The 27955-nt window shown below is 29.8% G+C and overlaps 1 protein-coding gene across 1 annotated transcript; it reads left to right on the top strand.

The window, feature by feature from the left end:
* Positions 1–17711: 17711 nt before the first annotated feature.
* On the top strand, positions 17712–27311 carry LOC134725063 (homeobox protein unc-4 homolog). Its single transcript, XM_063588563.1, has 3 exons — positions 17712–18175; positions 18770–18945; positions 26286–27311. The coding sequence occupies exons 1-3, from the start codon at positions 17860–17862 to the stop codon at positions 27003–27005; spliced, it is 1212 nt and encodes a 403-aa protein (XP_063444633.1). The 5' UTR covers positions 17712–17859; the 3' UTR covers positions 27006–27311.
* Positions 27312–27955: the final 644 nt, after the last annotated feature.

The following is a 27955-nucleotide window of genomic DNA, read 5'->3' as shown; positions in this document are numbered from 1 at the left end:
TGAACCAATTAAGAACTGAGATCGAACGAACTACACAAAATAATCAACAGGTCCGAAAACGGATAAATCGTGTAAGAATTAGAGAGATATATATCTCCGATTGATTAATAACTACGATTTCGAATAATTATGATAGAGATAGTGGTTATGTAGATATTAATTGTCTGCACACATTTGGGTAATTTATGTCCGTCATTTTCTTCATGGGGAAATTCCAACTTTCGGGGTGTGCTTATAGTTTTCCATTCGGTTGGTTGGTGTGTGTTTGAGGTTTTGATTTTGTCATTTGATAAGGAACTTTTTGTTTTTGAATTGTCCTTGGAGTTCAATATCTTATTAGGTACCTTACAGCTCATAATAAGGCTTTTAAAAATATGAGGCAGATGCCTACATTGTCACAAATATTTTGCAATGTCGTGGACAAAACATTACAAAATGTAATCAAGAAGCCATATTTACTAGTCAGGCGAAGTAACTAGTCCACCTATTTCAGACCAAAAAGTTTTAACAAAAAAATAAAAGCCGAACGACGATGAACGACAAGATCTAGCAATGGCTCTTATTACTAGAAGCCAGATGAACTGGGAATGGTCATTTGAAGTACGAAAGTGTATCAAAAACATTTGTTTTTGTTTTTTTAGAAATTTAAAATAATATTTCTATCAATCCTTTCTTCGAATATGTAAACAAAGACATTATTCACCAAATGTTTTATAAATTACATAGGAAATTGAAAACCTTTGATATTTAAATCGTTTATTCTGCATAATGCATCATCTGCTAAACGATGAACAATTTACTTCCAAGAGTGCATTTTTATGACAGGTTATATGCATCATCGAGATGAATTTGAAGACTACAAGTTAAAATATGTACATATACCATATACCACTTTGTGCCAAGGGCATCATAAATTGACGCCAATGTGCAAAAATAAATTGATCAATAATTGAGTTTCAATAGAAAAGATTAGTCTATTCCTACAAACAGAATGTAAAAATTAGCATAAAATGCTCAGAGATATTCAATTTGTATAGAGATCTGTTGACATAATTAATTGATGTATTGTCAGATCAAAGATAATTAAGGGGATATTAATATCAAAAATCATTGTCAAATTTACCAAGAGAATACTAATGTCTAAATGTCGTCAAACAAACCATAAATACGTTGAAATGCAGAAATGTTTCCTCTTAGTTGTATGGAAAATATATAAAATTTTAATTATTAATACTTATAAATCATAAAAAATTAAACAATTTCAGGAAAAATTAATCAGCCAAAATTATAGACGTAATTATCTTAATTATTTTACATCTTCCTGTTCACCATGGGAAAATAAAATCAATGGTTAATGAAGTTAATTTTTACTGACAGTCTGATGACAGCCTTGTTTATAATCTGATCAGTATCAGTCAATGAAAAGTTTATAAATGTGATGTTCATTGTTAAATAGGCCTACCGTGATTTAATTAACTGAAATTTTATTGTTTTATGTTCAACTTTAAGTTGTTACAACACCCAATATCGGTCAGTGTTCTACTGCGTTCTACACTTCAACTTCGTGCAACATAAGAAGTTACTTTCATTAATGTAAAGATCAATAATTATACCTTGCGTCCACACAAGTTGCACATAACAGGGACTTCAATAAACCTCGGTCCTCTGTTTAACAAATTCTTTACAGACAAACAAGCTACAAACCCATCCACGTTCTAATTACACTCAGTAAAATTAATAAGAGTACGTCGAATGACAGGACGTAATAGAAATCATGGAGGAGTAGAACTACATACTGTACAGTTTATGTTGTTTTAGGGAGATTTCATACATCAATATCATGAATATTGCAGGAAAATATAATAGTTTAAGACGCGAAAAGTAGACTATAGTAAATGTAGTACAAAAACACTATTCAAGTCGGAACCAATGATCCTGCTTTCTTCGTATCAGTAAAATATGATTGCGTAATTAGGGCATCGAGTAGAATAAACGAAAACCTAGTTTCCTCTCTTCAGTTGAAATCTTAAATCAGACATAAAACAAACATAGGATTGGTAAGTACCATTTATATAGTAAATATTGTTGAAATATATCTATATTCGTTGTGATCTAGAAAAACGAACACCTGTGTTAAATACTATTTGATCTACTTGAGTTGTATTTTTGTCCCTAATAATTGCCATATCAAGTACTTTTTTACGAACGTGGAAGTGGTTTGTTGGCCTTTTTAGTGGTTATTATTGGCTACTTGTTATTCATTTATGTTTTGTATAAGGTTAAAATAAGATATCAATTTATATATATAAACTTCTAATAAACTTCGGACTTACACATTTTATTCTATTGAGAAAGCAAATTTGTTTGGCAATATAAGATTCAGAGGTGACAGTTTAATGATTATTTGTCGAATTATACATTCCGTATTGTCATAAGATGAACTATGAAATATCAATAAGCTATGTATCACACTATACAACAAAAGACCAAACAACAATACCATACATAAAAACTTCATATACTAAGTGTTCATAATGTTCTTTTGATGATGACGTATGGTGCGACGATGATTCAGTCTGATTTTTTTTCATAACCGTATCTGAGTGAGAAAAGACCTATTGTTATAAAAATACATCATTTAGCAAAATGTCTATATCATGCAACTAAAAAATGACTTCAAAAGCGCAGTAATGAAATGTAAAAAGTATTTAAAATACTGAACTCTAAGGTTAATTCAAAAAGGGGAAGTCCAGAAACTGGCAATATCCATCTGTATAAACCAACGGAACAAGTGAAAATCAACTGTCATGTTCCTGACTTCCGAAGAAGATAGTGGGTTAACATGCGTAAATAGCTAGCTGCACCTCCCATTAGAAAGACAGTTATGTTATCATGCTAAACACTGCTATCTTATAGAGAGTATTGAGAAAATTCATAATTTTAAGATCAAATGCGAAAAACAATAAATTCCACAACAAAACTGAACAAAAAAAGAATAACAATAAATTGTCTGTCCAAGGTACTAACTTGGATGAGTTTCTTTATATATACATGACATATGCCATTGCAAAAGACCCCCCCCCCTCGACAGTATTAATAATCAAAGAGTAAACATTCAGATGAAGATATGAAATATCATTGATACGGTGATATACTGTAAGTTTACTTCGTGTAACTCGAAACACCAAGGTACTTCCATCTCATGGAAAATACGTCTTTTTTTTACCTAAACTATATAATTGTTTATATTTATACACGTTGTAACTTGGATGGAGAATTGTCTCATTGGAAATCATACCACACCTTTAAAATTATTTTACTAGTAGTTTACATATCGTTTGAATTTCTGTTTTAAGCCTCTTCAAATTTGAGACTTTAGCTAAAGTTTTTAAAGTTAATTGATAAAACAATAAAAATAATTGCATTTTATTTGTTAAATGTATGTACATGTATATTTTTATTGGGTGGTGGGTTTATAAATGGTATATTCCACAACATAGATTTTAAATAATAGCATATGGCTTATTTTTAAGGCCTTTAATACAAAGTAACAGTAGTCAACCGATGTATAGATCGTAGACACATTTTGTGTAGATCGTAGACACATTTTACTTGTTATTCCTTATAGTGGTCGTTATCATTTGGTATATCTTTATTTCCTAGAAATAGTTACACTCGTACACCTCAAGATTAACTTTTTTCTAAAATAAAATGAATAAAGGCTAGTATGTTCCTTTTCCGTTCGGCTACAGAAATGCTATAAAATATTTCCCTCTCAACGGCTAAGTCAAGGTATGTCTCACATTTATCTAATTTACACAACATAATGTTATTGGAAATATGTAACAGTTGACCACAAATATATGTCCAACTTTTCATTGCGATAATACCGTCATCGTTTACTTATTTTGTCAAGAGATTCTTTTTGACACTATACTTGTTGTTGGCAAAAGTAACAGTTCCAACGTGCTAACCCACTGCACTTTGTCATTTTTTTTCATATCTTGGTCACTTAACCTTAAAGTTTTGTATTGCACTTGTATGGTTGTATTCATATTTGTCTGTTTGCTCTAAGTTTGATATTATGTTGGCGACGGTGTTGTCTGTCTTTGATTGCGACTTTGTCGTCGTTACGTTTTCGCAAGTGAATGGTTAAATATAATAAATAAATATGTATATTTCAGATTCTACATAATCCTTTGTCTTTTTATAAAAAGTATGTGAAATTCCCATATGAACATCAATTTGTAAATTTTGATATTTCTGTGAAATCCCTTTTTAATTTTTTTAAGAAGTTTAGAATTAATATTATTTTATCAAGAATCATTTGTAATAAAATTATGTTGTTATTAATTTGTGTGCAAGTCAAAAGTTTAGTGTTCTTAGAGCAAATGGAGTCCCTTCGTTGGTATGAACATATTCCCATTGGAGCAGTGCAACTTTTATTAGACTGAAAAAAGACATAATAAAATTGAGAATGGAAATTGGGAATGTGTCAAAGAGACAACAACCCGACCATAGAAAAACCAACAGCAGAAGGTCACCAACAGGTCTTCAAGTAGCGAGAAATTCCCGCACCCGGAGGCGTCCTTCAGCTGGCCCCTAAACAAATATATACTAGTTCAGTGATAATGAACGCCATACTAATTTCCAAATTGTACACAAGAAACTAAAATTTAAAAAATACAAGACTGACAAAAGCCAGAGGCTCCTGACTTAAGACAGTCGCAAAAATGCGGCGGGGTTAAACATGTTTATGAGATCGCAACCCTCCCCTATACCTCTAGGCAATGTAGAAAAGTATATAGTAAAAGTAAAAAGTATAATCTTTGTATACAGAACAGTGAAAAGTAAAAGTATAATCTCTGTATACAGAACAGTGGCTTTGACAATGAAAAGATTTAATGTCATCTTCTATAAGTATCAAAATCCTATGAGCTAGGTGTCAACGTCCTTATGAGTAGTTCGTGTGTGTTATATTTTAATGTTGTGTGTCTGTTGTGTCGTAGTTCTCTTATATTTAATACGTTTCCCTCAATTTTAGTTTGTAACCTGGATTTGTTTTTTCTCTATCGATTTGTGAATTTCGAACAGCGGTATACTACTGTTGTGTTTATTTATTGATCTCCTATCAAAAAGATGAATAACTCTAAACGGAAAGTTCTAAACGGATGGCAAAATCAAAATCTAAAACACATCAAACGAATGGATAACAACTGTCATATTCTTGACTTGGTTCAGGCATTTTTGTAAGTAGAATATGGGAGATTAATTTACGAATCTCATTTGTTAAATTTGGTTGGTCGCTGTTACTCCGTCTAGTTATGTGCTTTTATCTGTTTTTGGAGTACGTTGGTTATTTGTAATGGAGACTATAACAAAAACATTATGAATACCAAAAAAACTAAAAGACATGTAAAAAGCAACATAGTGTTATGGGTATCAAAGAGTGGTGCTTTCATGTTACTGTTGTTATTATTGTTTTGACATGCGTGTTTGATTGCCATCTTAAATACCTATAGCGTTTTACTTTATATGTCTTAAAATTGATGATATTATTAAGTTTTTTCCCCAAAAAATTATGATATTAAAGGTAAATGTTCTATAGAATCGCCTGTTCTGTTTATTTTAATTATTTACATACGTTAAAATAAATTTACTGGGTCGATGAGGCAGAAAAGAATTATGTTCTTTGGTACAAGCATAAATTCAAATGGTTTATTTTGATAGTATTTATAAACCTTTGTATATAAATTGTAAAATTGTACTGCAATAGTTATCAAAGATACCAGGATTATAATTTAGTACGCCAGACGTGCGTTTCGTCTACATAAAACTCATCAGTGACGCTCATATCAAAATATTTATAAAGCCAAACAAGTACAAAGTTGAAGAGCATTGAGGATCAAAATTCCAAAAAAGTTGTGCCAAATATACGACAACTACTTCAGGCTAAGATGACTGTAGAAGGTTCGGGCTGCCCTGTGTTCACCTCAACCTCTTCATGTTTTATGTTATAATTGTTTTCTCAATGTTTTTTTTCTTCAAATTTAATTAACATGGTAACATAGATACGTACTATTGTAACAGATAGTATACCCGTTTGAAAAAAATAGATTTAAGGAACTCAAGTATATATCTGTAAAGACTATACTTCAGAGAACCTAATATATTACAGTACAAAAACAATAATAGAAAGATATAAATAGACCCATCGTTATAGTATGAAGAATCCATTGAAGACATACTAATGGACATGACAAATTTAATTCGTGGAAACGCATAAATTTTGACAATAGTTTATTATCGATTAAGGAGATACAAAAAGTAACCAAAATATCTATGGAAAATACATGTGAACGAGATTATAGGTGCGTAAACAGAGTAAGGATTTTCTGCTGCGAATGCATCGCCAGTCATACGTATCCTAAATCAGCCAACATTCACTCTGGGAATGGGACAGAGTGTCTAAAATATTAAATCTGACGGATTTTCTGTACATAATATGTATGAATGTGTTTTTATTATGTATATTATATGATATTTACATAGTACTGGGCGTCCATCAGAAGACATTGATGGTAATCACGATTCTACCTCAAACTTGATTCAAAAGATACCTCGTTTGAATATGTGTAATGTAGTGTCCCACTTATTATATAGTTGATATTGTAATATGCAACTGCAATTGATTAAAATAATATTTACTCTAATTTGCGGATATATTTGTCATGTTTGCATTTGTAAATAATATAGATATTTTCACGTCATAGATGACGTAACATTATAATTGACCGACAAGTGTGTTAGTTAACATATAAAGTGTGTAATTTGACAACATTTATATTATTATTTGTTCGGAGGTGTTGCATCTGTCATATTCCAATGACATTGTCCATGTGCCGCCTTTGACCACAAACAGTCAGATTGACAAATTACCATCATTACAAAAAAATGAATGCCCCTTGGTGAAAACAAATTGACAGTGAAAAACATTTTGAACGTCTTTTTTTTAAATTATAGATAGACGAATTATATTTCTGACAGCTTGAATATCATTTGTGAATTATAACGCTGATGGTTGCATTTTTAATGGTGATACATATGTGTGTGCATACCGTTGATGACCTAGTTTTGATATGTTAAAGTTATGAAGAAATTAATATTTTGCCACAAAATAATAGCTTTTCAATAACCATAAGATTTAATATTAATGAACATTTTTTTAAATTAATACAATTTACTGATTTGCAATGGAGTATATTTTTCATTACCAAATTAAAATTTATTAAATAATTAATATTAGTACATGAATAGCTGTGTAAATCAGCAATTTATAGGAATTCGATATTGTTCACTACGTAAAACAATGCTAAAAAAAGTTTATACTACTAATGATTTAAGCAACGTTCCAGTGAATGTTTCGCATTTTTTTTTGTCTTCAAATTACTTGAATGTTATATGTTGCATTTTATTTGAAATATAATTTTAAAACCAATATTCTTAATTTTAATTTTCTGTGATATATGGCATTTGTCTAATATATTGTCTGTCACTTCAAAGCGTGATCAAGGGCTATTACAGGGTTAATGATGTAGACGAAACATGTAATTTCCTAAGACATCTTTTCAACCAATCGGGTGAGGCCAACCTCGTTACCTCCGGCAGTGGTGACCATTACAAATCAATCTTCTCGCATGAAAGAATGTTTGACAAGAACGATAATTAGTAAATGCGTTTATGGTTAAACTATCAAGTCGGTGTTTATTCCGTTTGTAAAATTGAATCGATTGATAGTTTTAAAATTGATGGGGCGAAATTTATCAATACATATTAAAATTTCCCATAATAAATCTATGAAGTAGTAAGGGAAGATTTTAATTTAATGAAGAAAAAAATAGTGTGTGTGGTCTTTTGAAGATTTCTGATTGGAGTCTTCACTTATTGATGCATATATTGATTAAAATTTATCATAGTGTTAAAAATTTAAAATAATTCCCTCAGTGTCATCTTTACTGGAATCTGAAAACAGATCTTTGATATAGAATCTTTCACGCTGCATCCGGGCAAATATCATTTGATTTGCGGATTTATTTTACTAATGAAGTTTTAGGCGCTTAATGATAAATGCTGATAAGAGAAAATCTTCCGAACGTTAATGTGAAAATGATTTTGTCTACTGAAGGATCCGAATGAGAAGTGTATTTAAGCATATCTTAACTGAAAATTTGATTTTGCACATGATAAAATAATGCTTTCGAAGGGAGATGATAAAATTGAAAACCAATAAATTTTATTTAATTTTCTAGTTTTATACGTTTGATTCAGATATAATCGAAAACACAACTGCCGATGAGATTTACAAAAAGACATGACAAATAAATTCGGTGAAGATGAATATATTAAAACTGAGTTTATTAGAATCTAATGTATTTTTAACATATCTTTAGTACGAAATTTTTGCTGCCAATTTTTCACAATTAGTTATGTTGTTTAATTCTTTGAACATGTCTAATTTGAATTTTCATATGGTATAAATTTCCATTTATTTTTTAATTAACAATATGCATTACTGAAATTGTAAAACGAAAGGATGTAGCTATAAATGGTTAGAATAATATTTTTTAATTTTTTTAATTTTGATTTTAATGTATTTAATGTATATTGTGTACAAAAAACAGGTTAAACACGTGTTATAATAGAAGTCCCTATATTTGAAATTCAAGTTTATTTATATTAAGACACAATGCAAAACTTCCACCGATAAAAAGTCGTGAATAGCATAGGACACGTGTATTTTTAAAATAATAATTAGCATCATATCGCTTGAATACAACACACATGTACTTTGTACAAATGACACCTTTTAAAATTTCACTCTTTGGATTTTAGTAGTAGTTAATTGGATATGTTTGTCCTATAGGGTCGTTTGAAATACATAAATTGAAACGATGTAACTTATTAAATTACCCGGTATCGACTTCGATAAATTGCCAAACCTCATCAAAAGACGCAGCTTTTCATTTAATTTTTCCATATTTACGCAGCTAATGTGCCGTAATAGTGTTTTATTTGTGTATACACACTTCACCAACCATTACACATCCGTATAAATATGAAAAATTTACAACATCTCAACAACTTCTTTTATTCAAGCATCATAGCCTATTTCCAAGTGAATATGTCACTTAAAACTCCGGATCTCCATAATTAGTATACTAATTCATATTTACGTCCAGTAGTTTGTCGTATTATTGGTTGCATTCATGCCTTTGTTTATTGGCCAGTCCAATTCTTTCATGAAATTGATACTTTATTTAATGTAAATTTTATGAAATAAATACTTCGATTAAATTAACTAATTTTGTTGAAATTTGAGATTGATTATATGAGATCTAACTATAAGCAAATAGATATTGTTTTTTCCTGTTTGGTAAGTGGTAGTAGGTTCAAAGCAATGTTGCTGATAACGAGGTCGGTGAAGTATATTAGAGTTTGCTGAACATGCCGAAGATTTAACTGTACTATTTGAACAATAGATATATATATCTTTTTTTTTTTTTTAAATATACATAAATAGATGTGTTGAATGGTGTTCATGAAATGATTGGCTGTTCTTTTCAATGAATCCGTTTTTGCAACAGAAAATAGACCTGACGCTATAACAAAAAGTTCGTCAAGAAATCTTATAATTGCACATTTCAAGCTCTTTTTGAATGTTTGATAAAAGTGTGAATTGATGCAAATTTATCAAAGCTTTCAAAAATAAACTGTCATCATTCGAAATTGAGAAAAAGAAACATGGAGTGACTCGGTTTTTTTTAAACTTAAAGGAGAGAAGCATCTTTAGATCAAAACGAAACTAGCCTTTGTGGTCATATCTAAAAATTGTATGTGTTACTGAAAAGGTATCTACCGAACGAATATCTTACTATGCGGTAGTGGTTTTGCTCATTGCTGAAAAACATGTAATGATCTAATTCCACCCTTTTTTTTCTTTTTATATAATTAAAATCTGATACAAAAAGACTAACTTTCCGGAATAACACCTCAAGTTTTATTGTTTTTTAATAAGTTTGCAAATCAGTCTCATTACTTTATTTTCAGTGCAACATTTTAATATTTCAATTATTTAAGGTTGTTATATATCTAATTACACAGAACGTAAATTTACACACAGACAAAACACTTGATATAGCATACGACTGTTTATTAGTATTCATTTGATTTAAAGCAACATTGATATTAAAAAAGAATATGATCAATTTAATACTTGTAAATAGTGAGTGCATTTGTGGTTTTCAATTAATGAACAAGTTGGGTGATCCCACGGTGAGAAACATTTTCTGATCATCCAATGTTTAAACGCATCGCAAAACATTAAATCAACCAAAATTTATACCTACTAGAAATTTTGATCATAGCCCGAGTCTTCGTTTGATAAATACTAAATTATCGGGGACCTTTTTAAAATCTTGCAATATTCGTACTTTTAAAAAGTCAGAGCGCATATGATTACTTTAAGTTTTCGGTTATAAGACCTTTATTGACCCAGGTGGCGCTATTACTGGTGACCCGTGTGATCGTACAAGTAAGAAGAATACGACAACACTATCATATACTCATCTTAGACCTGTAATTATATCATTAGATGATGCTTCTTATTTGTAAGTGTGTTCTTTTATAGGTTGCTGTGTGTGGATGCGCACAATTGTGTTTCTAATAAACGAAAAGTCTTTTTTTTCACACAGACAACAGATAATGCATTGTTGTCGCTTATGAATGTTAGTAAAAGGAAATTACATAAAAATCACTTCGTTTCTCTTTTTAGAAATAAGATGCTATAAAATTATTTGTTAAATAAAAGTTGCTAAAAACTGCGATATTACCGTTTTCAGTATGCCTTAAAATATATCAGATTGCTTGACAACAGTTGTAGGTGTCTGATGGTTTTTGGTGGCGTTAATGTTAATGCCAAATCTTGGTATGAAAATCAAGATAGATATCAAAGGGCAAAGAAAAGTAAGGAATTGCATTAGTTATTATGGATTTTAAAATAGTCATTTTGCTGTCAGTTTTCTCTATAACATTATTTCATATTTTTCATGTCATTATCAGCAAGGAATTTTCTCATTGTTGAAGGATGTACAGTTGCTTCCAATTGCTTACTTGCACTTCTTTTAAACATAAATGGATAGTTGTCTCGTTGGCAACATACCCCATCTCTTCCGTTTGATGGGAAAACAGGCATTTTGAACTTTGCAGCAAATTCAAATAATCAAAAAGCAAAATGCATGCTTTTACTATTTATTGTTATTTTTATTGTTCTGCACCAGATGCGCATTTGATAATAAATTGTCTCTCCAGCCAAAACGTTTGGAAATCCATAGCTAATAAAACATTGTAGAGCTCATGAACTAAAAGGACAAAAAATGTAGCCAAAGTCGGGAATGGAATTAGAGCTTTGCATGCAGGAGATATATAGTCTTAAATTTGAAATATTTAAAGGCAGTCTAAAATTATGTAATCCAAGACGTCTGTATATACCAGTACCATGCAGAGTACAATGATAAACTTCTTATTACACCTAATATTCAAAACGCTGGTAGTATTTTGGAAAATGTACTGATATTTCATTTGATAACTAATAAACAAACTACAGAAGTACTGTTCATTAGTCAGAATTGCTACTGGGTGTCAGAAATTTCACATTAATTCAATTTATTCGTATGTAATACCACATTACATTCGGATCTCCTTTGTTTGTATTGATTCATATCGCTGACCATAAACTGTTTGTTAGTTTTTATCATTAAAACTATGGTAAGAAACCGTATAAATTTTGCCTGTAGATATATATTTTGACACTATAAATTTAGCCCGTGGAAAAGTTATGACGTGTATTAAGTATCAAACTAGAAGAACACTTATTTTGAGTATATAAAGGTAAATGTTTAAACATGTGAAAAATATTCAATTATAGCTGAAAGTTATAGTACATGAAATTATATTTCCATATCTGATTATAGTAAGATATTTTTCCCGCCAGATATGTAATTATTTATAAGTTCTGGTTTATGTTGCTTTGACTAACAGACAATATTTATTCACACATTAAATTTTATAATCATCAATCCTACATGGTTTCATTTATTTATCTTTAAATACGGTTTAGAATCTTTGATTTAATTTGATTTCAAACTTGCAAATGGAATATTAACACTCTATTTTAATAAACACTTCTTTCCCTTTGATTACAGACTTGCAAATGGAAAAGGCGTAGATGCCTCGGTTTAATTTGGAATAAATTAAATATATTTAATTTTCCCCGATAAATTGCTTTAAACATTTGATCGCTCAATGTCCCACAAAGTAGATCTGATACGAAATATCGTAAAAATATAATTTTGAGGTAATTTGTTCGTTTAATATTAATTATAGATGGTTTGCTTGTGTATTTTCCTTTATGGTCGTCATTAAATGATATTAAGTGAAAATCTCAAATGAGGATCTGTAAAAAGTTTAAAAAATAGATATAAATGTGTCTGCTTCCCACAAAGACGCGATGAAAGGCGTAAGTCATTAAATATATACGCTTTTTTATAAAGAAGAAATATATCTATCAAATTGTGCTTTATTTAGAAAATTTAATTATTTACTTTGGTCCATTTTTACAATGATTATAAATATTTCAGTGGTCTGTTCAGACTAAATTGAAATTTTAATTACAGTATAGACATCTAAATATGTAAAGCTATAATGTGTTACGTTCACCTTTAATATGTCTTATATAACATCAAAGTAAGTAAAACTGTTGGTTGGGTTTATGAAAAACTTATCACAAAAAATGATATATACTTTAAAGCGATTTATATTTTTAAACAGTCATTCAATGCGTTTGAGTCACTATTGAAGGCTTACAAATATGATACACACTCTCCTTATTCAAGAAATATCTGAGATGACAAATAAGGGAAACAGTAGTCAAACGATAAAAAAAAGATGTAGTGTAATTGCTTATGAGACAACTCTTCACAATAGACCAAATGACACAGAAATTAACACCATAGATCACCGTACGACCTTCAACAATGAGCAAAGCCCGTTTCGCATAGTCAGCTGTCCTGTTAAGCAAAAAAGTATCCGCGGAACAATCATAAACAGAGGGAAACACATGCATCAACTACAAGAGGAACACAACGGAACAGCAGAAACACTGAACCACAACAAAAGCAAACATGAAAATGAACATACAAAGAAACTGTAAAGATAACAACTCCTAACATTTTTAGAAATAATGGTAGGTATTTTTGAAATTGAAAGAAAGATACAAAGAAGAAACAAATCCCAGTATAAATTGTAAACGTTGTAACCAAACGAAAAAAGAGAACCGTTAGTAGCCTTTGGGGATTTGGCAATTCTAATTTAGATAAACATAGAATTAAATAATCTATTAAGGAAAGTAAAGGCGAATACTATTATTACGCCCCAATTTGCACAACGGGGGTTTAGAGTGAATGGTATGCCCTATTTTGTCTCCCATTTATTTCTCCAGAGCGCGAGCATTACTCTTTTATAAGACCTTATGATATAAAAGAACATCTTTATAACCTGGTGGCATTGTTTTCTTATTCACTTCATCTCAAATCCCTAGTAGTGATTTGATATTGTGTGTGAAGCAAGATATACTTTAATACCCTTCTGCAGCATTTGAGATCACCAGGGTGTTTTTTGTGGGTTTGGATTGCTAAGTTATGAGTTTTCTATGTTGTGTTACATGCAGTTAATTGTCTTTGGTCGATTTGCTTTTCTTGGATGGCATTGTCAGTTTGTTTTCGATTGAGCGTGGATGTATTTTTTTGCATCTTTCGGTTCTTTTTCTTTTTCATTGCAAATATTTAGGAAAAGGGGGAAAGAATATGCCAAAGTGCAATCAAATACTTAACTCGACAAAAGCAAGATAACACCGTGAAGAAACGAAAACGTTGAAAAAACAAATTGAAAGCCCACCTTAACCTTGGGTTGCATTTATGTGCCATAGAAGGAAAAGCAGTTACTAATTATGTTAGCAATAATGAATCTAACTCCTAAATTTGGCAGAATAGTCAACCAGCTGACGGTGGCCGCTTACCAGAAGAAGAAGGACTTAAAATTGAGAAATTAAAAAAACTAAAATTCATTTTATTCTACATACGTAGCATTAGTAATTGTTTTGTCAAATCGGTAACCACGCCAATAATTTTATTGTCACGACGAAGAGGAACAGTAAAAACTTGTAATTTCGATATGTCATATTCCAGTGTTTAGGCTGATCTCGTCTTAAAGGAGTAGGTCCTGTAAGGACCGATTTTAACCTCAAATTTCAGGTTCATCTAACGAAAGATTGTGAACACTTTTAAAACCCTTTATTTTAAGTGATTCAAATATTTATGTGCAAGATTTTAACAATTAAAAACGCTCCGGTTCAAGCTTAAATATGAAAAATCTATCAAATATGCCAAAAAAAGTAATTTTTCAAATGGTTTTTATCAAAAATGAAAGATGCCGCATCCGTGTTCATCCCCAACCTTGATATATGTTATGTATTATCATCAAATACAACTTTCATTTCAATATAATAATCGTTCACGAATGCGGCCACTTTCATTTAAGACGCAAACCGTCTAAAATTTAACTAAAATGCTAAAATTGTGAAGATTTCAGTAATTAAGCATGACTTAATGATGGTAGTTCCCGACATATGTGCATTGTACTGTCAAAACAGCCCATATTTATGTAGCAAAAGCATTCTACTTTCCAGTAAATAGCTAAAAGATTACGTTTTTCACAATTTTGTAAAACTGCTATATTTTGGGGCCAAAAAGCGGTCTTACGGAACCTACTCCTTTTCTATCAAGTCAGAAATTACCCTTACTTTCAAATTCCTGGGATTTCGAGAGTTTCTGTTAAAAAAAATAAGTCTAAGTCTCATTAAATATGGTTAAGAAAGCCCGTGCATTTAGACACGATCCTGGTAAACAAAATATTTGAAAATAGGTTTATAATTTGTACAGTGTAATGTTGAACACTGGTCAAATCGATTGTACAGAATAGCGTTAAATAGGCAGCTGTCATTCCTGAAACTGACATACAATTCTTAAAGGGGAGATTCTATCAAATCTTTATTTGCAGATGGTTAAAATATAGATCAGTGGTTTTCGTTTGTTGCTGTATACTATATTTGTTTTTCGTTATATAAATAACTCAGGCCATGTGTTTTCTCCTTTCAATTCTTTTGATTTGCTTGCTTTGCGGTATAGGTTTTGCTCATTGTTAAAAGTCGTACTAACATTTACGTCAGTTGGTCCCATGTGAAGAGATTTGTTATTGACAACCATACCACATCTTATTTTTATATTAAACATCTTATATTATCAGAGGCTCTGCATGATTGCCAACATGGGTAAAGGAGAGAGCTGTGGAACATAATTGTAAAGATTATGAAATGTAGAAAGACCATTTTAATCGTCAGTAAGTCTAAATTAAGTTTAAACTCAATATACTTCCATGGCCAAAAATGGACGTGCCAGATTCAATCTTATAATGCTAGGTCCCGATTGGCATTTATTTTTATTAAATATAACAGAAATGCGTTTGGTATACAAGTTATATTTGACTTTTAAACTATAGCATTTATCTACTTGTTTGCCTATTACTTGCTTAAAGTAATAAATCTGAAAAGGATGAAAGACCTCCTGCAGTTGTCATATGCAATACGACGAAAACCATGATCACAAAAGTCTCACCAGTGACGCTCAAATCAAAACATTTGAAGGATGGAGAACATATAAACCAAAATTTCCGAAAATTTGTTATGTAAAATAAGCCTTAGTGTTTCAAATAATTAATCATTTCTTAATCAGTAGATTTAAAGAAAATGAAAAATATTTATGATAAATGGAAAAGCAATTTCCCAAAAGATGCAACAAAGTTTTAAACGAACCAATGTAGCTGACATAGGAAGCCATGCGAAGACTATAAAGAGCTTATGAATAAATAGACCTTGAATAAGTTAACAAATGAATAAAGCGAAACATTTCTATACAAGATCTACAAAACAAAAATTAGATATTGATTATCAGAATTGTTAACGAATTTTTAGCATGCAATTAAAGAAACTTTATTTTTATTTTACCAAGAACGAACCTTTTAAAAATGAGGAAAAGAAATTTATTTTAGAAAAATAAACTTGAATGGAAAACACGTGAACTACAGATAATTTCCAATTTGTTAGATAATTTACTCGTGCAACGGGAAATAATTCTGACATAAGATCTAGAGGGACCAATATTTATGAATAAATTTGTTTTTTGTCGCTCTTTTGATATTATATATTAAATTTCATTTCTGCATGTTATATTGGAAAATACATGAGAACATGCACTTTGAGGAATCTCTATTTGCGTAAAGAACTCGTATCATATTCGTTTTAAAAAAAATATTTTGAAAAGGTTAAGAGGTAGTTCGTAATCAAAAGAGAATTTTATAAATTGTATCACTCGGACAGTTTTTCTACAGAGGAATATTTTATGAAAGATGCATGTAAACTGGTAAAATTTATAAATCTAGCTGGACCTAGTGATATATAATGTTGATGTCTATGCTTTTGACGATCGTCTATCGTTTGATTGTGTGTGGTGGTTTTAAATGTTTATTTTTTTGTGAAAGTGGTGTTGTTATGTTTCTGTCTTATTGATGCAGACCATTATTCTTGTTCTATGCAAGGATTTCTTCTTACTATAAAAATCCTTGTTCTATGTATGTGCTATAAGATTTATTTTGAATCCTATCAAAAATTCAATCATTAAATTTTGGTGTGCAATGTGTTTCGAGTTGTTCTGTTGTATGTCTTTTCGACATCTTATTTTCACTTAAATAGAACTTTCATGGACGCATTAAACAGAACTTTCATGGACGCAAAACAGGAAAATATTTATCAGAAAATTTCATTTATTGGTTAAATTTAAATCTGGGAAATATTCAAAAGTATAAAGAATAATGCATAAACCATATTTAGAAAATAGCATTTATGGGAAAATGGAAATATAAACCGTTAAATTAAGGAAATCATAAACAGAGAAATATAAAAGAAAACTACATAAATATTATATTAAGTTTGAATAAATCAAACTTTTAAGAGGGTGTACCTTATTTGTAGAAGTGTTTTCAGAAATCATTTTATTTCAATCAACACCAAATAAACTGTAACAATTATTAGTAAAAACACATTACTTTTTTCTTATACTTTGTTTTGAAATAAAATAAAATCCTTTTTTATGCATGTGACGATAAAACAAAATTTAAGAAAACTTAATTTCTTATTCAAAGACACCCTTTTTCACCGAAAATCTTTTTACTATACGCAGTTAAATGCAATGTATTTATTTATAATTTAAATGTCTGCTACTTTATGAATAAGTTTTTCTCCTATTTATTCTATAAAAGGATATACATATATATTTTGCTTTTAATTGCAATAATTCTCCCTTACCTTATTTTATTTAAATCTATTAAAGTGTCTTAACGAATGACTATAAGCATTGAAGCATATGTTAACCCAACCATGCAATTAATGTCATAATGATCAATCAACGAACGCTAATTTTGTGATCATCTCCCTCTAAATGTCTTCAACAGCTAGAGGACATTCAATAGTTGTTTGCATACAACTCATGTTGACGACTTTCCCTCCCATCTTTGTCCACGAACGTGATTCTATTATCTGATTGGCTAACGGGGTTATTAGAACGGCAAGTGTGCGCTCAGACCTAACTGTTAAATGACAAGAACTTTTATCAGACTTGTACAAATGTATTAGAAATGTTGACATTCTGTTCGAGACAGGAAAACGGTTCTAGAAGAAATAATAATATGACAGGACCTCTTGGGCTACTTGATGCCCGATATCCCCATGGATATGGATTATTATCATCACTTTATGGAAGTGCGGCCCATTTTGGTGGGCCATTGGCGCTGGCTGCTGCAGCTGCAAATCCCTACGGGTTAAGTTTTAATGGACACCCTGGAGATTTACGTTTTCAAATGGAGGGACTTTTGTCTTCTCAACACGCCAGGAATAATTCAAATGGACACAGTTATGGTCCATCTTCGGATAAAAACTCTCTTAAAAATGGAGGTACGTATTGGTGAAATATTATTTCTTTAAAGATTTGTATAAAAACATTATTTCTTTATACAATAGAAATAATATAATACTAAATATAAAATGGTTAATATAAATAATATTCAAAAAGGTTTAGCTTCCGATTTAAATATATGAAGAAGAAAAAAATATTAATGATATAAAACTTGCATTAACAAAAATAAAAATAAAAAATATATTTATACAATTACAGATTCTTTTTGAAAACAAAACTTCAAACCAAAACAAAAGGAAAGGAAAGATATATTTTTTTAAACATATGAAATGGTGAAAATTATAAAATGCTAATTCTTGAAAATCTCTATAATTCACGAGTTATTATGTTTGGGAAAATTAAAATGGTAAAAATATAAATTGTGTCAAACGAAGATGTTGAATGATATTTGTTAAAACTTTTTATATTTCTTAACTTGGTACTTAACAAATATACATGGTTATCAATGGACTGGTCAGCTCTATGTTAATAATATAAATATAACCGTCAAAAAATAAAGCGAGTATTTGATTATACCAGTATTTGAAAAGAAGGCCTCTATAGTTGAACATTTTTTTTTATTTAACTTATAGATCTTGATGACGATTCTCCTGAAAGTCAGTCAGCAAAAAGGAGAAGAACAAGAACAAATTTTACAGGCTGGCAACTGGAAGAATTAGAGCGAGCTTTCCAGGACAGCCATTATCCAGATGTGTTCATGAGGGAAGCTTTAGCTCTCCGTCTAGATCTTGTAGAATCACGAGTGCAGGTAGGGATCTTTTAATTTATTTATTTCTCCCTCTCACAATATAACTAGGAGTAGGATTTTGTTGAAGACAAGAATTATTATTGAGAATGAAAATGGGATATGTGTCAAAGAGACAACAATCCAATTTGTTGACCACGTGTGATAATAATTTGAAAATATTATCATTATGAAGACTAATGAACTGACATATACTATGGAATTATATTATTATTATTATTATTATTATTATTATGATAATTCTAATTTTTAAACATTAATGGTGCAAAACACTCTTGGTGTCACATAATTTTTATATGTTTTTATTATATGGGTACTATTTATACATTTCAAACTTTATTTATTTAAATTTTATCGTATTATGTATATTTAAGATATATAATCGCACTCCCTTCACCCTGAATGTGCTATCCTTGTTTATAAATAAAATTGACTCATATTTTATTGAATTAAATACACATCGTTAACTATCCAAATAAATACGGGTCTTTCAAATATTTCTGTCACGTCTTTAAAATGGCAAACAAATATTTAATTTCTTTTTACAAATATAAAAAATATAAATTGTTCAAATATATGGTCACTGTTGAAAATACCTTTCAAAACATCAAGTACTTTATAACAATGTTCGAAAGCCATTGGTTTAGAAAGGATACTATAGCTCAACGAGAGGTAAATGGTCTGGAAAATAGTATAATCATCGGGGGAACAACACCTTCTCGAACTATAAACATCCATAAACGAAATTTATACTAATTTAGTCGACAAGAGGATTAAACACGCTTTGCTTCATTTCACTTAACTTTCCATCATGTTGTCAATTTTCTTACTTTCTTCGGTAAATTGACCATTACTAAGTAACATTTTAGAGTCAGGGACTTCGTTCGTTTTTAAAATGCGACATTTTTAACACGCAGGGATTTTGTTGGTATATTTCAATAATGGGTTCACAATTTTAATTGGTCATTAAAATACTACGAACAGATGATGAAATTATAAATTTTAGATAAGAGTGATATGAATTTTGAATTTGAATTGCCAGTTTACTCAAATGAAGCGCGTTCGATCTCTATTGCTGCGTTGTAAAAGTTATGTTTTTAAACTGTGCAGCTGGGTTAATGTATGTCTTAAATAATTTAGTAACTTATTGAAATGCGAGATAGTTTATTGTTCCTTCTGGTAAAGGATGAAAACAAAACAAAATATAAATTTAGGTGTAGTCAATAAAACTATACAGCATAAAATGAAGAAAAAGTGTTAATTATATTGTTTGAGTTAATAATATCCGCTGCAGTGTCTCAGAAGTTTATGGATGTCGTTAGCGATATTGATTTTTTTGTGTGTGTTTCCATCAAAATCGTAAATGTTTTAAAACATTTTTACGGCTCGAGTTAATAGAATTCAAACATCGTGACTGCAGCACCAAATTAATAAACAAACGATAAAATATAAACAAACGATAAAATGTAAATGAAAGACAAGAGTAGTTTGAACAGTTTATGAGAAACTTGCAAAATTGTCGCGAAACTTGTATCAGTAATCGATAATACAATTAACAAAGGATGTAATAAAAATCAACCAAACAAATCAATTAGGTGAAATTAATCAATCATATATTTTTTTCGTTTATATGAGTTTCATTTTTTTGCCCCTGATCAAAAGTAAAGAGACAAATTTACACAAGAATGTGCGGCAATTAGTACCAAATGATGACAAATTGGGAAATAACAGAGGTTTGAAGAACAAATAGTTATTTTATCCGTGTCCGCAATGAGCAATCGATCTCCGCAAACATTCACCTCGAGGCAGCGCTCTCTAGTCAATTAATTCTATAATTTGAACAAAGTGGCCGGCATGTCTTTTTACCTGTAATAATCGTCAAGTTAGTTGTCGAATATCTCACCTTTTTGATGTATGTCAAAATTAAGTCATAAAAAACTTATGTTATTTTGTCCCCCTGAGAAATTCTGACCAAATATTACATAATTTGATCAAACCGTTAAACTTTTTTACATGTTCGATTTTTCATATTTTTTATGATAAGAAATAATTAAATGATATGTTTATTGGTTTATGATATATCATTATTAATTCTGCAGAAAAGAATTTCTTTGATATGAAAAGCATAACTACCGTTATTGATTTTAATCATATTAATTGATATGTTTACATTGAATCAATCAAAAATTTCAATTTAATAGAAAATTAATCATAAAACTGTAATTGCGTTCCTTGTCAATAATTTAATAAAAACGTAATATTACTAATATCCTTCAAAGTAAATAGTAAATTAGTAAAATGAAATTTTAAACCCGTTGAATTAATCTAAGAAATTGTAATACAACTTCAATGGCGATTCAAGGTATCAAATCTTGTTTGTTTGTATTTTATCTTATGAAGACATCGATTCCAGCTTTTGATGTTTTCAACCCGGAAACACGTTACTCCGTATTTGTTCCACGTACAGAACTGTTGAGATCAGTTATTATACAGTTATCCTTGAAAAATATTGACATTTCTATTTAGCATCCCTCGTTTACAATTTGTTTAATCACATTAAATCGTATTTTAATAAATTTATTTATTCTATTTAAGAAATTTCGCCTATTTTGTCAAATAGCGGCAGGGAACAAAGTTTCTGTCCTATATGTTTATATTTACCTACCAGTTAATGCCCTATTTGATGTCGACAAAAACCAAACATTTACTGTGCATAGTCTCAATTGTAGAATTAGTTAAATCATAAATTTTAAGATTAAACAAATTGTATTGACTTCATACGAAACGTTTAAGAATACAGAATTTAATATTTCATAAATTAATTTGTTGCAAATGTATTTTTCAACAATCGAGTAATTTATAATGATTTATTTTTCTGGTGATACCCCGAGTTTAAATATCCAATTTATTTTCCAATTTTCTTTAGTAGGTCGTAAACTTGCAATCGGAAAATTTCTTGTAAAACAAAAACTAATTTCTCGGCAAAGTCGTCTTTAGTGTCAAGCAAAGCAGATCAAACACGGCACAAGTTCTTTAATTAATTTTAAGAGATAAGAACAAGAATTTGTTTTTAGATAGAAAAATGCATTTCAAAAACAGATAAAATTCGAAACATTTAATGTAAATCGGTAATTAGCTACTCAGCAAGAATTCAATTAAAAGCTGAATTTCGTTTGATCTTGTCTTAAACAAGTATCTATGTCATACGATTCTTCTGAAAATACAGAATTACTAAGCATTGTCTTTTAATTTAAATTAGTTAAGAAGTATGATTTTTCAACCTTATCTCAGATAAAAATCACCGAGTATGTTTGAAGTACCTTTGAAATCTCAGAGATTATACGAAACCTTAAAAAGAGTGCGTTCGGAGATCCGCCTTACGTGGTAGAAGACCGTAAATTTAGGGTGTTATTTTTGATTTATTATTTAACAAACTAAACATTATAATTAGGTCCGCAAGAACTGCGTTAAACAATATTGTATTACTTCTGTGTCTGTTTGGAAAATTGTAAATCAATTAGATAAATAGAATACTTTGACGAATCAGCGTTTCATCTTACATTTTAAAGCCTAATGTAAGAATTACGGCATTTTAAGTACTTGTTTTCTTTCTTCAAACATTTCAAAAGTTGCCACTTTAAAATTCTAATATACGTCGCAAACAACAAAACGTCTTTGTCTTTTTGAAATTATAAACCAATGGTTTATAGACATGAGATCTTTATAGACTGTAAAACTGTATTAGATTAAACTATTTTGTAAGGTGCAGTTGTCATCTCATTGTTGCTTTGAACCAACAAGTCCTCGTGAATAAATAAATAAACAACAAAGTTCAATGTTTTATTTATTAAACGTGTTTCAAATCAAAACATACCAATATAGAATTAAAAAGATACGAGAATATATTGGAAAATATCAACAAAATATATAAAATTTCACATTTTAAAAAAAATAAAAATTTATTCAACACTGCTTGTTTAAAACTTGAAAAATAAAAATTTATTCAACACTGCTTGTTTAACAAACATTTTTAATCTTTTTTATATGACACAACAAGAAAATGTACAAGGAAATTACATTTGGCTATTTTTTTTATTTCAATAAAACATAACGAAAAGTCTGTATATATTTTAAATTGAAAGACATTCAATTAAGCATGCAAGTATACATGCAACTAATTCAATTTAAATGAAACTTATATATAAGGTTTTTGTTTGTCTGAAAAAATGAACCAATTTGCTTCTCAAATGGACGACCTTTTGTAACTCAACATAGTTTTTCTTTCTTATGCAAAATATGAACTATTTTTTAAGTTTTGAGGGGTGTCTTGTGTGGGTATATCACAAAGAAAATGCTTGAACTAGTGAAATAAATATCAATCGAATTTAATAAATGTCTATGTGTTAAGGTAATCGTGTATAAACAGTTTGTTTTTGTCCTCACAAGTAATACATGTATAGGTATAGGATTGTTAAAAGTCAGAAACAGCTAAACCAACTTTGAGATTAAGAAAGGCCATTGCTTTTGGCTAGATGTAGGTGGAATAAAAAAAAAATAGAAAAAAAGATGCTTTATAAGTTAATAATAATCTTTCTTTATGAAACTTTTGCACGGAATACAATAAAAGTCATTTTTCGTATACGAAGAATAAGGTTTTATATCAGATTTTTATCCCAGTCAATACCCTAAAAGAACCTCGTGGTACTGAGCTGTAGTTGTCACATGACGTGACGTGGTCTGTCTATTTACCACCTTTTTATTGTTCTACGTGTTCCAATTGCCCAACAAAAGTTTTGAAAGGCGCTTTTTCTTATTCAAAAAAGTTATAGATAAGCATGATTGACATAATTCAATCTCGTCGCCTCACGCAGCGTTGAGATGCAATCAGTTAACATATTTATAAAATGAACCTTCAAGTTTCCATCTTGGTAGGTCAGCGACTTTGTCAAATTATTCATAAGATTAATTCAAATAATACTCCAAACAATAAAAGTTGTAGATTATAAACAAAATATGATACGAAATAGAGTTTTATTACGAATAATGACACTTGTATTTGTTGAAATTTCGCCAATTAAAATATGAAATTATTTAAATCATAACAAATTTTATCATGAATGAATACGCCTTCTTTGTGTTATATTGAACTATCTTTCATATATCTTGTCATATTATTAACTTTGGAAAATAACTTAAAAATGCCCTTTTACTGTATATATTATTTTCACAAATATATCAAATTAATATAAAACCAATTTGTAATAATTGTTTATAATCACACTTGAAATTTTGTTAATTATATGTAAAAAGTAAATATTTATATACAAATAAAATCTAGGAAATAGGACCAAAGTTTAATTTTGAATGGAATAGTGACAATGTTTAAAAAGATAAATTCATCACTTTATTTTGACCGACTTTAATACATTTTGATTAAAACCTGAAAAGACAACGTGTTAGAATGTTAAATGCTTCGTGTTGCTTTAATATTTAATTCGTTCTTCATGTTTGTATTTTTTCTTTAAATTTCGAAAATCGCACATAATACCTCAAAACAGTAGTTAAATTTGCCCACATATTTCTTTTAAGGCAAATTCTTTACACCCTTATAAAAGCTCACAAATTTTAAACTAATTACAAAGTAATCCTCAAAGCAAAAAAATACATCTGATTTTAATTCTAATTTTATTACAGTAGTTTTGATACTATATTTTACATGATAAATGAGAAATTAATCCATATCACACACTACTAATTTACATTATTTAAAAAAATCTATACCCTAAGTGTCTCGTAAATTATTTCTAAATTGGACGTATCAACAAGCGGGAAACATATGCGGTGTAAAAATCGTCCACAAAGTATAAATTTAGCTGTAAACAATAAACAATCCAACGCTTTGACTTGTGTCAATTTACCACACTACCCTGTAATTTTCTCCTGCATCATCTGGAGGAATTAGACCTTAATTCAATTAAAATAATCTATACCCCCTAATTTAACTGAAAATGATATACCTTAAAAAGTATTGAAAGTCTGATCTTAAACCGTAGACCTTTATACCTTGACAAAATTACGAATAGGTGGTTAAACCGTATAATCAATGTTCCAAAGTTACTTTGTTCAAACCATGGCTGTTTTTGTTCACGAAGATCATACGAAATACTCTACTATAGCATTTGTAGTGACACTACTTGGCCTTTGTTTATAAAGAATAAAATCCCTAAGATCAATGTTGTCTTTTTTCCATTAATTTTACGACACGATCTGACCGGGGATATGGCTCTGTTAATTTTTCCAACTCGATCTGACCGGGGATATGGCTGTGTTCATTTTTCCAACTTAACCTTTTTTATCAGCTGTATCGGGTGTAAAGCTTTTACAAGAAATAAAATAATTTTATCGTTGAACTCTTTGTATTTGATACGCAATGATGATAATTATAAATTAATTTTGCAGTTAAAAGATCAAATATCTCTATTTGTTTTAAATCTATTAAAGTTAAGTTAATTACCTTAAGTTCATTAATTATATATAAAACCTATGTATATATGTGAAGAATTTTTAAGTGCATTGTGTATTTGATACCCTTACGAAAACAATTTAACTCTTTAAGGTTAAATTTAAACTATAAAGAGAACTAATTCTTTTGAAATACCAACGTATCTTTGTACATTTATTTAGCTGAAAGCTTTAAAACAATTTTTAAACACATAATAATAATAAAAATAATAATAATAATAATAATAATAATAATAATAATAATAATAATAATAATAATAATAATAATACGCAGAACTATTTAAGGCTTTTATATTGAGATTAATTTCCTGGTGATGAAGAAAATCATTATAACATTTAGAATTTTAAACTTAAAATTTCTCAAATTTAAGGATGTAAATAAATATATATAAACCTTTAAATTTAATTTCCAAAAACTTGATAGGTGACGTGCGTATTAAATTTCATAATTTAACAAAAACATATATACAATTTCATTTACAAGTGCACAATTTGTTTTTAATTTATTATCATGATAATACAATTTTATATAACATGAATATTTATAACGTTTGTGGTTTATTACCAAACATCTTGCAGTACGGTATGCTAGAGTTATTTTAAATAATAACAAAAAGAGACAATTTCTTCACAATGCATTTTTCAAAATAAAACATGTATAGACGAATACATTTTGAAAAAAAACCTGTTACAAATACTGTCAATAATTAAAACTAACAATACAATGAAACAGAATGACCTCCATGTCTGCTATAAAAATTGCATATTCACTAATAATTCATCTTTATGAATGCATCTCTATAATTCTATTTAAATTTCAGGTCTGGTTTCAAAACAGAAGAGCTAAGTGGAGAAAGAAGGAACACACTAAAAAAGGTCCCGGAAGACCAGCTCATAACGCTCATCCACAAACATGCAGTGGTGCTCCAATGGACGCTGATGAAATTAAAAGAAAAGAGTTAGAACGTCAAGAAAAGAAAAGAAGGAAACAAGAAGAACGCTTGAAAAAGTTGGAAGAAAAAAGAAAATCTTTGACAGATAAACCATTGAATGAGTCGGATTCCAGACTTGAAGATATTTCAATTGACGATCACGAAAGAGATAATAGTTCCGATTGCTCTCAAAGCATAGACATTTCGGGTTCGGATGACAATAGTGGCAATGAATCGTCTGCAAGTGACCACGATGCAGAAAGAAAATTTTCGTTTAGTATTGACAGTTTGTTGGAAGCGCCAAAAGTTCCTCGGGGCAGACGACCGAATTCAAAATATCCACGTGTTCAAGCTAGCAAATCAGTGAACGCTTTAGGACTAGGCATGATGCCTTTATATCCAATAACACAACCTATAGGGTTTCTTGTAGAACAAAAAATGCGTGCTGCATCACGCTGTCATAATGAAAACAGTAACGACAGCTTAGAAAGTGCTACAGGCGATATTGACAATAATATTGTTAACGTAGAACATCTAAGTGACACTGAGGGTAAAAGGTCAGAATCAAGTGCTGAACAATTTAGATCTCAAAACTGTAAAAGTCACTGATACCACAACGAAACATTATACAACAATAAAATATATGATACAAATCCATGTATCGTGCTATATGATAATAGTTATTCTGTATAACTTGGACTATTTCAAACATGTAATATAATATTCCTAGGACACTCAGAATTACAAGTTATAAGCAGAGGTGTAAGCTGAGAAAGGGCTATGTGCAATGGGCAGAACAAATTGTTCGTTAAATGTGTTATTCGTACCACTTGACTCTTCCCGATTGAGCGAATGCGCAGTGGGCTTAAAGACCCGACGCAGATACTGTTACAAAGACCTGCTGCAGTTAAAATTATTTATAACATGTTCTTGGATTAATTTGCACTTCTCATAAGTGCAAATTAGAACCACACTTTTTGTTGTCGTAGAATCACCAAATTTGGCAATAATGTACCTCTGGGGATAAATAACACAATACAAAAAATAATTTGGTGTGGCTCGCCCGGTTCGGCAACTGGAGTGAAAATAGTGACAAAATCCTGTAGGATATTTTTTTCTCCCATAGGATTTTTAAAAATCCTACAGGATTTTGAGAAATCCTATAGGATAAAGTCATAATCCCATAGGATATTTTTTATATCCTACAGGATATTTAAATCCTAAGGGATTTATAATCCCTTAGGAGAATAAAAATATCCTATAGGATATAGTTTCTCCCTTAGGATTAAAAAAATCCCTTAGGAAAAATAAAAGCATTTCCTATAGGATATTTTTTATCCTACAGGATATTAGTCTAATAAAATAATCCCATGGGATTAAACATATCCGATAGGATTAATAAATATCCTAAGGGATTTCATTACAGAAAAAATATCCTGTGGGATAAAAAAGAATCCTAAGGGTAATAAATAAATCCTAAGGGTAATAAATAAATCCTAAGGGAGATTAAAAATCCTAAGGGAGATTTAAAATCCTATGGGAGATCAAAGCAACTCATA

This window comes from Mytilus trossulus, chromosome 7 (assembly GCF_036588685.1).
Source record: "Mytilus trossulus isolate FHL-02 chromosome 7, PNRI_Mtr1.1.1.hap1, whole genome shotgun sequence".
NCBI classification, from domain to species: Eukaryota; Metazoa; Mollusca; class Bivalvia; order Mytilida; family Mytilidae; genus Mytilus; species Mytilus trossulus.
Note: the sequence above shows the minus strand (reverse complement) of the source record. Positions and strands in the feature narration are given on the sequence as shown.